Source organism: Mirounga leonina, unplaced genomic scaffold, assembly GCF_011800145.1.
Source record: "Mirounga leonina isolate KUSES-001 unplaced genomic scaffold, KU_Mleo_1.0 Mir_151, whole genome shotgun sequence".
NCBI lineage: Eukaryota > Metazoa > Chordata > Mammalia > Carnivora > Phocidae > Mirounga > Mirounga leonina.
In genome coordinates, this window is record NW_023270377.1 from 41,733,976 (window position 1) to 41,748,570 (window position 14,595).

The 14,595-nt window shown below is 43.7% G+C and overlaps 1 protein-coding gene across 1 annotated transcript; it reads left to right on the forward strand.

The window, feature by feature from the left end:
• The first annotated feature begins 917 nt into the window (after positions 1-917).
• CAVIN2 (caveolae associated protein 2) lies at positions 918-14,140 on the forward strand. The gene is made up of 2 exons (XM_035007500.1): positions 918-1,698; positions 11,710-14,140. The coding sequence occupies exons 1-2, from the start codon at positions 1,216-1,218 to the stop codon at positions 12,502-12,504; spliced, it is 1,278 nt and encodes a 425-aa protein (XP_034863391.1). The 5' UTR covers positions 918-1,215; the 3' UTR covers positions 12,505-14,140.
• Positions 14,141-14,595: the final 455 nt, after the last annotated feature.

The window sequence follows — 14,595 nt, forward strand, 5'->3', positions numbered from 1 at the left end:
CTGAAAGGCTGGATACATTTAAAACCAATTCAAGCATGTAAAGTCGTTTTAGGAAATAAGCCCCGCGTCCCAAGGGCTCAGCTGAGGAGGGCCGTGTTTCAGAACAGGTGTGCCACTTCACTGAACGGGAATTTGGAAATGTCAAACATTAGAAGCACTTCAGAAACTCCGACTCAACCTGCCCGACAGTTACACTTGTGGGCACGTGTCAATAAATGACTCGCAGAGATAGGTATTTGAGAAAAGCTCTCGGCACAGATTCAGAATTCGCTAAGCCAAATCAGCATGGTAGTTCTTAAGGAGACTACACCTTTTTTTGTCTTGTTTTTTCTTTTTTCAGTTTTACTTCTCAAAAGAAACTTTATATTTTTTTAAAAAAATTCACCTTCTATTATGTGATAACCAGTACAAAACAGTACAAAACAGCGGTGCATGTTTTCACATTCCTGAAATTCAGGCTTTTTCAACTTCTTTTGCACACCCAGTTGCAAGAGTAATAAGCATTGGGCTGTTTTTCCTTGTCATTATCGGGGTTACTTCCATTCCTTTGGAAATTAAAAACTCACAAGCTTGGCTGCAAGTACCCTTTAAACGTGGCGGCCCCTCCCAGGAGGACACCATTCCTCCTGCAGCCCATCAGTCCTTCTAGGGCAAATGCAAACAATACTTTCCATTACAATAAACTGTATCCAGGAAAACACACACACGCACACGCGCACACGCGCGCGCACACACACGCACACACAGACGTGCTGTGTTGCCTCCGTAGCATAGCAGCCTGAGAAAAGTTTACTAGCTTTAGCCAATTGGAGGCTGTGGAGCTGAGCCAAATTCGCATGTTTTTCTCCGCCTCTAGATGAAGTCATGATTAAAACATGGCATTGGACTTCTTTTATAAAGGGATAGAGGAGGAGGGAAAAAAGCGACACCTGCAGGAAAGTGCCCCCGTGCCAAGGAGCACGAGGTTAGGAAGTGTGCCCCTGCTTCTGAACCCTGAGTGGTTCTCAGCTCTGTAAACTTCGCCTCCCACTGGGTGGAGTAGGGCCTTTAAGAGCAGTGGGAATGCAGTTCCCCTGATCAGTGTAGCCAGTTGTTGCCTGTCTGAACCTCTGCCAGTCCTGGAGAGCAGTGCTCTGAGCTCAGACCAGCGGGCCTCTCTCTGCAGCCCCACTGCCGTCCTTCTTGCCGGAGAAGCACGTTCCCACCTGTCCAGCCATGGGGGAGGACCTTGCACAAGCTGAGAAGTTTCAGCACCTGGGCTCTGCCACGTGGCAAGAGAAGCCAGCCAGCCCCAGCCTAGCGCCCTCCTCCACGCCGAGCCCCAGCCTGAACCTGGGGAGCACGGAGGAGGCCATCCGGGACAACGCGCAGGTGAACGCCGTCACAGTGCTCACGCTCCTGGACAAGCTGGTGAACATGCTGGACGCGGTGCAGGAGAACCAGCACCATATGGAGCAGCGGCAGATCAGCCTCGAGGGCTCCGTGAAGGGCATCCAGAACGACCTCACCAAGCTCTCCAAATACCAGGCCTCCACCAGCAACACGGTGAGCAAGCTGCTGGAGAAGTCCCGCAAGGTCAGCGCTCACACCAGGGCGGTCAGGGAGCGCATGGACAGGCAGAGCGCGCAGGTGAAGCGGCTGGAGAACAACCACGCCCAGCTCCTCAGGCGCAACCATTTCAAAGTGCTCATCTTCCAGGTCAGTGCCCCCTACTCCTCCTCCCACCCAGCTGGGACTCCTCAACACTCGTGATCTCAGCCAGCCTGGCTCTCATGGCCATTTGTACATCTGTCCTGCCTGGCAGGGATCTCACACACACACACACACATACACACACGCACACACGGCGTTGTCTCCCCCCCCCCCCCCCCCGCCCCCATCCTCTTCAGCAGGAGGCTGTGGAATCTGCACACAGGGCTGGAATTTCTCAGGTCACTGCAGCCACAACCCAAGGCAGATGCCCCAGGGGCTAGTAGGCCGGGGTCATTTGTTAGGGAGCACCTCGAGGCAGTCCATACAGGTTGGGAAGGTGAGCAGGTGCATGCACCCTAGTCCAGTTCATTTGCCTCTCTGCATTATGAACTAGGGGCTTTGACTGCAGCTGTTAGCTGGACAGGGCATATTAATTCCGTGGCTGTTGATTAACTCTGTGGAAATGAGATAATCACGTGAGTTGATTTTTTTCACCAAGAAGTCAAATTCATGACTGTTTTAGGTGTCTCTTTGGCTAAAAGCTACCAGTGTTTGGGGGACTAACCAAGTATTGAAGGCTGATTCCATTAGAGTTGAACTCGTCTGTTCAAGATTCCTTTTGGCCAAAGCAGTCTTTGTTGAGTTATTTTCTAGCCACTGATGCACTAAAAATATAGAGGGTAACTCTTTACAAACGCACTAGGTAGGCGTCCTATCACTCAGGGAAACCACAACTGGAAAGTAAAATACAAGCAGTGTCATCAGTTATAGTTACAAAGGCTAGTCTTGAATATTTTCTCTTGTAAATGGTTGCCTTAGAATTAACAGGACACTTAATTTTTTTTTTTAATGCATCAATGATGCAATTAATGTAGCAAGAGGGTATCTGGGGACAGGGAGATTGCGTGGGGCTGTTGTTCGGCCAAGTGGCGGGCGTTTGTGAATCCAAGGACGGCCCTGCCTAATGCTGGAAGCCCTTCGGCCCAGTGGAACACAGCCAACGGCAGAGCCCAGGAAGCGACTGCCATCCCTGCCCCAGGGCTGTCTCCTTGTGACCAAGTGAATAGGAGAGGATTTCAAAGCCATGGAGGGGAGAGGCTATAACCAACTGTTTGATTGTGAAAGGCACACAAGAAGAGCCTTCATCTCCCAAGGGAGATTTAGAAATTGGAATTTAAACCGAGGGAGCCTTCTTTTTTCTAAATGAATCTGCTCTGCCAAGTTAGAACCTAAGCCTCCTTCCCTCCATAAAAGGAAAGGCTCATCTGGATGCTTTTTTGTCCTCCCCAAATTGCACTTGATGTAAAGCTTCAGGCAGCTGATGTCCTCCTATACCTTGCAGACTCTTGCAGCCCAGACATTTTTTAGCTTTTAATGCAAATGGAATAGCTTTTCATGCACCAGATGAACTGAAAAGAGATACGGTGACGGCGCCTTTCTTAAGCCATATAAGATCCTTACTTTATTAGCCTAAAAGATATTAGAAATCTCAGCTCTCAAGGCATTTCTAAATTAAATACTGATCTCCAAACAAAACCAAACATGTACAGACATGTTTAAATCTGAGTCGTCAAAGAAAATTTTCCTCCTTCCCATATGAATCGGGGAGATTATCTCTTGTCCTCTATCCCTTAGTTAAGGGGGCGGGGGAGGTACCTAGCAGAGGAAAATCATAATTTGTCAGGATCAGTTTATGTTTCATTTTGCCACGGATGTTCTGTAGATGTTGGGGGCGGGGAAGGAGAAGATATGTGACTAAAAATTCAAGAGAATTGTAACTCTGAAATTTAAAAAAAACAACGGTTGGGGAACTTAAAGACTCGGGCTGCCGTTGAGCCCTACCACAGTCTCCTGTTTTGCCACATTGGATTGACAGGTGTGAAATTGTAGCCAGAAATGGTAGCAGTTCTCCATATAGTGAGTAAAAGGTGAAACAGGGGTTCTCAAGAGCAAGGTGGAAGCTAAGAGAATCCAAAGCAATGTGTTCAGGCTCCATTCTGCACCTCTTAGCAAGCTGCCCCCAAGGACCCTTTTTTTTTTTTTTTTTTTGAAAGAACAGTTTGGGAGACAAGGAACTAAAGTCAAGGAAATGGACCTTTCTTAAGCCACGGAAGATGCTTTAGTAGCCTGAAAGATATTAGAAATCTCAACTCTCAAGACATTGTAAGATGATTATTTCAACAAAAACACATACCGGTGCAGTCTCTTAGTGGAAGGGTTGTTCTTTCTCTTAAAGTAGGGTCTCCAGGGTAGTAATTACGCCAGTGGGTGAACTTCTGACTTGCGCTAGAGAGTGCTCCAGTTTCGGGGTTGAGAAGCTCTGTTTTGTCACATAGACACTGGTTCATATTCTAGTTTCACTGCTTGCCAACTATGTGATCTTGTGCACACTTTGTAGCTTCTCCAAGCTTCTGTTTTCTCATCTGAACCCTGAGGATATTAATAGGAACAAAACATTGTTGAGCTCTTTTAGTAAGCCCTGCATGCTCTAAGTGTCTTTCTGTGTATTATCTCATTTGCCCCCAATTTACAGATGAGGATGCTGAGATTCAAAGATGTTGCTATCTTGTTTGACGTTATTTGGTAAGCAAGCAGTGTGGCCGGGATGGGAACTCACATGTAATTGATTCCAGTGTGTGCTCTTAAACATGAAGGCTTCTTCCTTCCTGCCTCTCTTACAGGGTGAGGGGTGACTGGAATAATCTATTTAAAATGGTTGGTGACTGGCATGGTGTCTCAAGGAATAGAAGCTCTTCCTGGGTGGATCTGAAATGCATTTGCACAGAGTGGAGGCTACATTTTTGCTTGGTTAGAAATATGGCTCTTGAGTAAAAAATGACCCCACCCTACCCAAGACCTTAAAACAGCTATGCTTATGCTTTTTAGTTGGGACTTATTTTGCTTATGCTTTAGTTGGGACATTGTATGACAACTATCATGTTGAAATCCGTATTATGTCCCAACATACCATGAGAGCAAAGGACTCTGCCCAAAGGGCCGGCCCAAAATAGACCCTTCTAGTGGCAGCAGTCTTCAGAGTGGCAGAGGGTGGGTAAGAGAGTAAGGAGGCAGATAATACACCAGGTACCGCATTATAAGTAATTTGTCATTTTCAGTCCACTCGAACCCTATGCTAGACTTTCCTTTACTAAATTCATTGGTTTTCTAATTTAAAACAAAAAAAAAATTGATGTGAAATTTAAAAAAAGAGTAAAGAAAATCTGTCGCTTTACTTGAGCATATTTAGTACAGTAGTGTTCAGACAATTAGGTTTCCAGTTTGTAAAGTCCTGTTGTCCTCCAAAATCTGCAGGTGCTCTTTGGTTGGTCACTCAGTTGGTTGGTCTACTAGGTACTTACACATTAGCATTTTTTAAAATTCCAAACTTTGTCCTTAATTTGTCCTATTTAAAATACATTATTTATGGGCGCCTGGGTGGCTCAGTCATTAAGCGTCTGCCTTCGGCTCAGGTCATGATCCCAGGGTCCTGGGATCGACTCCCACATCGGGCTCCCTGCTTGGCAAGAAGTCTGCTTCTCCCTCTCCCACTCCCCCTGCTTGTGTTCCTGCTCTCGCTATTTCTCTGTCAAATAAATAAATAAAATCTTTAAAAAAAATACATTATTTATTAGGTGCCTGAGTGGCTCAGTTGGTTGAGCATCTGCCTTCAGCTCAGGTCATGAATTTGGGGTCCCGGGATCAAGTGGGCTCCCTGCTCAGCGGGGAGTCTTCTTCTCCCTCTCCCACTGCCCCTCCCCACCGCTCATGCTCGCTCTCTCGCTCTCTCTCTCTCAAATAAATAAATAAAATCTTTAAAAAAAAAATAAAAATAAAATATATTATTTATTTATTTATTTAAATGCATGCTGAATTTTCCACATCGTTGTGGCTTTAAAGCCTCTCATGCCTTTGGCAATTACTTCAGATTATAGCCAGTAGTCTCTAAAACTGGAGAATATTCATCTCCCTTTGAGCAATGAAGGAATTGTAAAATCCTTGTTAAACTTAGCAGCTTTTCTTTTTACATTATTTTATAATAGCTTAAGATCAATGTTTGAATTCAAAATACTGTGACAAGACCCAGTATAAATGAAATAAGACTCAGAGGGATTGGTGATCTAAAAGCAAATGCTAAAGACTAATAAGACTAATGCTTTTCCTGTAAGTATGGCTATCTTTACCTAAAAATGAAATTTAGACAGGAAATCAGTGAATTTACCATTAAAAGGGAGTTTTCTCTGTTGATTGAAGAGCCTAGAACCTCGTAGGCAACTGGCCATGAGGGGGTGGCACCCACTCATGCCTTAAGGTTCTAGCAATGATTATCTGAAAAAGCAGTTTGGGAATGATTTCCAATCTAGGGAACAAAATGAGAGTACTCATGGACAGCTTACACTTTCATCCACATAAAATTGTGAAATTGGGTGAAAAGAATAGAGGTTGGGTGTTTGCTGTGGACACGTTCATGGAGAATCAGGCCTATCAGTGTGTTCAAATCTTCATCATTTGGCTTCCTTCGATGAGATCAGAATTTGAGAAAAGTGCTAAAAGTGTAACATCTTCAGACTATTTTAAAGTTGATTTTTTCTTAAAGACGGTACTTTATCCAAAGCCACTGTTCTGAAAACCGCTAAATTTTTACAGCTGTAGAAGAAATGGGAATACAGAAAATCAAAGACACGTTTATGTGAAAACTCACCATGTTTATGTCACATTGATTAACGTTCCCATAATGGGGAATTGGTTTTGATGTGTGACTTATCCTGTGCCCTTTGAGTTTCCGAGATAAACAAAATACTCTCATTGTTATTATTTGCACTTACTGAATGTGAGCACTGCCTCAGGCATGTTAAGTGAATAACTGATTATTGTTTCTTCAAAAGAATCATTACTTTCTCTCATTTATTAAAAAACTAGACTGTTTCTCAGATGCAGTCCTTCCACGTAAATGTGGCCCCGTCCATTGTTTTGCAATCTGGATCTGTTAGAATTGAATGAATGAAAGACATTCTCCAGGGCATCTCAGGTCCTACAGTTTGGACTCTTGCATGAAATGAAACCTATTTGGCGTTAGTTCACTGGGAGATCTCGTCTGAAATTTGTTAATTATTTTTCATGGGATTTACATTAATATCAAAAAACCGAACATCTTGGAGCTGGAAAGAACCTTAATAATCATTTAGTTTAACCTCACTTTATATCAAAGAAAGAGAGGCCCTGAGAAAGTGACTAGCAAGGTTTCCTTTTACTAATAATAGAAATTATAGAGTTGAATGGTAAAATGAGTAAAAACAAACACTGTATTCCCACTATGGCAAAGTTCATGTTTACTGGGTTTTCTGGGTTTTCTTCACCAGCTTTTAAATAATTCAGAATGATTTGTTTTCCGTTTTGTGGTGGGGTTTTTTTAGTTTTTTGTTTTTTGTGTTTTTTTGTTTTGTTTTGTTTGGTGGGTAACAAAGAATACCTAACCAGTGTGATCTTAAAAAAGAATTGAACCCTTGATAACACTGAAAAATAATGAAACTTTTAAATCCTCCACAATGTGAAAGACTGCTCAGGGATTATAACTAATGCATTTTATTCTTATGACTTGCTGAGTCTACCGACAGCTGGCTTAGGGGTGCAGTTCTAATCAATGGCTTTATCCACTTGGCAATCTATACCGCAGAAACACAAATTAGAGAAAACCATCAATGTGTAAAAGAGACCTATAAATCAGAATGTCAGGTGGGTATAGTTCCATTTTAATAACTAGTATTTAGAGATTATTGGATAAAACATCCCATGGACACAAATTTATGGTCCTCATATCCCTTCAGGATGCCACCACATCCCTGTGGGACTATGACAACTGTAGTTAATTTCTTCTAACGACAGGGATCCTAAGTTAGGGACAAAAGAACAGATAGATTGCTGGCTTCTCTCGCCTCATTCAAGCTTTGTCTCTAGGCTTCCTTTTCTAACGCTGGTCATAGAATCTCCTTCTCTTTCAAAGTGTATGCTTCTGTATATGAGCAAAGATTTGCTTCCATGAGCTCCAACTCGAGAGGTGCTTGGCAAGTCGGCAAGTTTCTCTGTGTTGATATCTGCATGCACAACCAGGACAGTTAGTTCGTGAGAATCAATATAAACAGCCAACAAGCTAGAGCGTAAGGAAAAATGCCACTTCTCAAGAATTCTTTCCATTCCTTTTCTCTTTCGTGCTGCAAGCACATCATTCATATGTGTTTGAAGTGGGCTGTTTAATTCTCCCTTCCTTTGAAAAACTCCTACGGGTTCTCGTGAAAGGTTAGAACCTGGAGCAGTGGCAACTCAGTGACGGCTGAGTACCTTTTTGAAAAGAAATCTGTCGGGCAAACAGTCCGCCGCTCTTGGGGGACTACTAGGTAGAAGGGCCAAGAAAGGATTGCAGCCCACCAAGGATTCCTCATGCCACGTTAAGGAGTCACAAACCCGAAGAAGATACATGAGTAACTAGCAGAGTCCAGCAGTGATGGAACTGAGTCCGTAAGCTTGGCCCTCCCCCCGGAAGGAGCCGTCGGTATTGGACTCTGTGAGAGAAGGCAGATCAAAACCATGAGGACGGGAGGCTGAAGGGGAAGTGTCCCTTCACCTGTAGACGGGTGAGCTATCGTCAAATGTTTCCATGAGGACCCGTGAGAGGACCGAGCAATGGCCCATGTGCAGGGAAGACTGGGCCCCTGAGAACGGTGCAGTTCTAGAAGGTCTGCTGTCTGAAATGCCAGCTGAATTTCCACCATCGGAACAGCTACTTCATAGTCCAACACAGGGCAAGCACGAGAGATTTTGAAGAAGTGTTCGTATTTTCCTGCTTCTACAGACGCAGAACGGAAAGGTAAGACTGCGTGTGCTCAGACAGGAAAGGAAGGGGCTTGCCCTCAGACTGGATGCCATGGGCCGCCGTAGAATAAACGCTGTCCGGCAGACAGAACACAGAATACGGCTCAAGTAATAACAGTGACAACAGAAGCATAAAGCAGTTAGGCAAAAAGACTTATCTCACTTGTTTCCACAGCCAGCTCATTCTGGATTATGTCTGTTGCCACTGGGTTTATTTTCAGAGTTGGCGTAAGCGCTCTTGAATCAAGGTCCCAGGCGTTCCTTGGAGGAAGGAGTTCAACAGGTCTCCCTCCATCCCTCAGCTGTGCTTCTACGTGCCATGTGTATCTACCAGACGTCACTGCTGACTCACCTGACCTTGCACTTTCCTCAAACCTGTCCCCAAAGGACATGTCACGAGCAAGACCAGAGTTTCCGACTCAACAGGAACTATGCTGTCTTAATAACAAAACGCACATTTAAGAAAAAAGGCAGCATTGTTTAATTCTAAGTACAGTTACTATGTTTCCCTCTCTGTTAAGGTTGAAGAAAGGGAAGTCATCAGGGTAACCCTCTGATTACCTCCCGAGAGCTTAGACCATACAAAATGTATCTCTGCTCTGGGAACCAAGGCTTATTTTTGTAGTTTCCCACCCAAATTTCTGCTTCCTGCACTGAGGACTTGCAGTAACATTTCACTGAGTTCTTGGTTTCTGCAAACAGCTCCTGTCAAAATCTCCCAGCCCTCTCGTCAAACCCCAGAAGTAATTTTGCTTCTAGACTAATAAGCATTGGGACCTTAGCTCTCTCTATAGTGGGCCTCCCTTCCGGTGATGCTCATCCACTGAGAATGACATCCTTCCCTAAAAATGGAAACCACTGTGCCCCTTAGGCTGAGGTTCTCCTCATTTCCCAATGGAGCTACAGTCAACGAACTTCCTTCTAAGACACAGAGCTAAGCCCATTCTTTTGTAGTCCTCAAGCCTACCCAAAGGGTAGGGCTAATTTCTATTGCAGTCACCCACAGGCCTTTCTTAGAAAGCCACCTTAGCCAACAGGTGCTCATTCAGGAAATGGCTATTGAGCTGCCAGGAAGTATTCTAGTCACTGGGGCCTAACCGTGAACAAGAGACAAAAATTGCCACGCTCATGGGGAGTACATGCCAGCGAAATAACAGCAAGGTAAGACTTGAAACATGGGGAAGTCACTCTCTGGAAAAGTCTATGTCATCAACGACTCATGGGAACCCCATACTCCTTTCAATTTTTTTTTTCTTTGTCTTTTATACTGTGTTCCTGACACTTTCTATTACATTCAAAATGGGTGGTTGTGGAGAGAGCTTTGAGAAACGGAATCTGTGATTTCTTTACTCTAACGGAAATTCTATTTAACCAGATTTTCTGCTATTTACCTCTACCCAAGACTTTATCCTTTGTTTGTAACCAATTTACGGAAAGGACCATGGTACCAGTAGGTGTGTGTGAGGGGAAGACACGGGGCTGTATCTTTTCAGAGTACCACAGTTATACTATTCAGTGGTTAATACTGGGAGGGACTTTTCAGTTTCTCTAAATCAAACTTTGTTCATTTAGCTTTTGTAAGCAAAAAGTTAGAAAGTATGCAGGCAGGTACACTCCTACAGCATGTGTTTGATCATAACCCCAATGTTACTGACTTTCTGGTCAATCAAAATTACAAAACAAGAAGGGAAATTCTTACTGTTAACACAAACTTTACAGGAAGTGTAGATCCCAGATCGACTTTTAAATGTACGAAATCTGGTTATTTTTCAACCTGAGAGTCCACTGGGCAGTCCACGATATAATCCAGACATCAAAGCTCTGGTTGAAGCCAGGGTGGGCCTGGGCTCTGAAGCCGGCCCACCTCGGCATGCCTACAGAGCCCCAAGTGTCCCTGGAGTGCAGTTGGAAGGCTGCTCATTGAGGTCAAATCCTCTTGTTCATATGCAGAAAAAACTGAGATCCAAGGAGATTATTTGCTGAAAGCCACCCAGCCATTCAGCAATCCAGCAGAGACTGAGACTCAGGCTCCTGTCACACGTTCTTTCTACTGTGCCATTTCTTCCCGTGAACATGTGAAGACCCCTTGCTGGCTGGCTCTCGTTAGTCCAGTATTCAAAGATTTATTTAAGAAATGAAAGGGATTCCTATGCTGGGTGACCAAGTCTGTCTGGATTTCTATCCACCCACGTCGTGTTGGAGCACCATTGCCCGTGCACTCTGGAGGCACGTTCTCGGGCTCTGCTCCCCGAGACACAGGGAGGGGCAGACCTTTGCCTGTATGCTAGAAGCTGGAGGAAGAGGTATGCTGGAAATCGTGCAGGGAAGGGGGCAGATTCCTGAGCTCTCTCCTCACTCTTAGCTCTGGGGGGGGCCCAAAGTATTCTTGCCCAAGGAAGCCCTGGATAACAATAGAGCCTTGATAAGCTACTTCAGAATTCCTGCTCACAACTCTGAAAATGGCCATGGCATGCCACCTCTGCTTATTAATGCCCACAAAGGATATCCTAAACCACAGGGCAGGGGTGGGCCCCCAGTAAGGCTGGCCCTTGCTTCTCTTACTCTAAAGTTAGGTCATCAGAAAAATTAGTGTGCAGTTTCGAACAGACCCCAAGGTTGACCATACTTTTACTTCTGACTCGTAACTGGGAGGGAACCCGATCAAGGCTTTACATGGTGTCCGATACCTGAGGACTTCCCAGTCCTCTCCCTTGCCCCCATCTTTTATCTTCTAACTCGGCCTCCAGGCTCTTTTGCAGTGGGATTTTGGCAGGGACAGAGCCATCTGACCTTGAAGGAGGACCGGAGAGAGAGGCCTCTGGGGTTCACAGTAACTTACTTTAGCTCCTTTATCTGGGCGACTTCCTGGTCTGTCAGAAGCACAGCCCACTTCCCCTGCTGCCTGTCACTGATACAGCCCTTTGCCACCTGCCTTCCTAAGATTCCCAGTAAGCAGCCCTTGCCCCTTATCTAGCCTAGGGGATGACCTGATCAGTTTAGAATTAACTCCTCATGTTCTAGAAAACTGAAGCCACAAAGGTTTCGTTTCTATCATCCCCCTGAGCCAGAAAGACCGACACAGCAAATTACAGCATTTCGGGACATTTGTGAACTCTGTTATTAACATGAAATCTACATTGTCCATCTTTTCAGGAAGAAAATGAGATCCCTGCCAGTGTGTTTGTGAAAGAGCCGGCTTCCAGCCCAGCGGAAGAGAAGGAGGAGCTTGCTGATGAAAACAAGTCTCTGGAGGAAACCCTGCACACGGTGGACCTCTCCTCAGATGATGAATTGCCCCACGATGAGGAGGCCCTGGAAGACAGTGTGGAGGAAAAGATGGAAGAAAGTAGGGCAGAGAAAATAAAAAGATCTAGCCTCCGGAAAGTGGATAGCCTCAAGAAAGCATTTTCTCGCCAGAACATCGAGAAAAAAATGAACAAGCTGGGCACAAAGATCGTATCTGCAGAGAGGAGAGAGAAGATTAAGAAATCCCTCACTTCCAATCACCAGAAGATATCCTCTGGGAAAAGCTCCCCCTTCAAGGTTTCTCCCCTCACCTTCGGTCGAAAGAAAGTCCGAGAGGGAGAGAGCCCCGCAGAAAATGAGACCAAGTCAGAAGACATGCCTAGCAGCGACCAGATAGTGGATGAGCCGGAAGAGAGCTCAATCGCGGAGGGTCTCTCTGAAACGTCCCAGCCCAGTGCTGCGGGGGAAGGGAAGAGCAAGGAGGGGGATGCAGGGAGGGCAGCCTCCAGGGGGAGCAACTCGGGCTTGGATAGCAACATCGACTTGACAATTAAGGAAGATGAAGAAGAGGAGTCGGTGGCCGTGGAACAGGCCCAGAAGGTTCGCTATGAGGGGGGCTACCTGCTAACGTCTGAGGATGCAGAGCGGTCCGATGAGGACGCAGTGCAGCCTGCGGTGCTCCAGGTGGACCAGACCGCCTAAGTGCACAGCCCGCTGGGCCCAGCCTGTGCTTTCGTTTAAGTGGGTAACCAGAGTGCAGACAGCCTCTACACACCTCCAGCACTGTCCAGTCTCTGCTGTGTCCTTGTCCAAGCAGCCACCATTTACGACATAGTGTGCACACACGGCCAAGATTTACTCTGAAGGCAACCTGTCAGGAGCTCTACTTCTAACTTGTTCTTAGGTTCTATTTTTGTAGAATTTCTCCAAGACTGCATGGAAGAAGAAATGGAGCAGCTGCAAAACGCTGATCAGTTTGGCTTAGTTAGAAAAACCAGAGGCTACTTAAGATCTTAGTCATGAAATGTGACTCATTTTTTGTCATTCCATAAGCTTGCTGAATAGTGTACCAGTACCATATTGAATTTCCACAGAACTCTGTGAAGCTAATGATTGTATTTCAAGTGTGTGATATATAATATACATATGTATTTAAGCTAAAGACATAACTACTTTATATTTTAAGGAAAAAAAAACCCACTTTTAAAAAAAGGTGAAAGAGAAGGTCCAGTTTGTTATTCACTTAGTAGAAACCAGTGTCTTAGTGAAAATGAAGGAAAAAAATCTAAAGACTATAATAGTCAGCTAATAAAGTAAGATGTAGAAAAGCCAGGACTATCAGAGAAAGAAAACTAAGAAGGAGAAGTTGGAAAATAAGAGAAACAGGACAGGAAGAATGCCAAAGAGAATGAAGAGAGGGGAAAAACTACATGCTTAGAAATAAAATATTTGCAGTATTAACTCAAGTATTCCATTCCTTAAATCACAATTCTAAAGAGTTTCATATATCCTGGAATAATATGTCCTATCTTCACAATATTTTTATTTTCTAATATTTTCAAATAATATAAAAACATAGTTTACTGTGTTAAGGCTGGATTCTTCTTAATAAATAAAAGACATTACAAATATTTCTCCAAGGAGGTTTAAAAGGATGTTGTCTCTTTAACAATGGAATGAACGTAAATCTTCAAAATTCATATGTACTGTCTTTTGTAGGAAGTTGGGTCCTACTATTCTCTCATGTTTTCCAAATTTGAAATAACTTTACGCTCCAGATGATGTAATGTAGGTCTAGAAAGATGTTAAAATCAACAGGTTTGAGAAGGGAAGGATTGTGTTTTTCCTTTTTGTGCATACTGCTAATTTCATCCCAGGTCATATTTTATTTATATATTAATTTCACAGAATATTGGTATGATTCTTCTGAAAGCATGCTAGTGTATATGTGCACATTTATTTAGACAGGATAATTTTTACTACTGCCTAACATTATACTAAAATATTGCTTTATCTATTTTTAATTACAGAACGCTAATGTTTTAAGAAAACTTTGAAATTTTAGTTTAGAGACAGTTGTACTAGGGAGCAAACTCCCTGCCTTTCATATGTACCACTCACCATAAGTAACCTTTACAAATATAAGTAATCCAAGACTGTATTAACAAACGATGCTTTGTGTTATAGAAGGAAAAATCGGATTAACAAACGTATTGATGGCCTAATCTATACAGCTATGTCCTTATTTTGCAATAATGTACCCCAAATATTAGATTGTTGAACTAACAATGGCTGTGTTAAAGACTAAATAAACCAAAAAATAAAAAGTATATAACAATGTCAGTTTTTTGGCAGAACAATTTTAGAACAAGCAAAAAGAATTTATTTTTAAACTCTTCCCCCAAACGGAGCTGTAATGTTGATTGTTTCAGTCTTGATTTCCCCTATTAACTCTGCTTTCTTTTTCCCGTGATCTCGTTTAGAAATCCAAGGCTCATTCTTCAAGTTTAACTTTCTTGACATCACCTTGCCAGCTCTGGAGAGCATCTGAATTTATTGCAGCAGCTTGATAAATGTGATGGTTCCATCTGCATTTTTATTGTTTTATACCAGACCTTATAAAACCTTAAACAGCCCTGCAAACATGAATGTATTGAACTGTATGTTCAGTTTATTCACACAGAGAAACCTTTGTCTTCAGCGACACCGTACACTTGGTAGAAGACTTAATTTCACTGTGGGCCCTAAGCTTGCCTATTTAACCTTTATGAAGTTGCTGTCACTTCTTGCAGC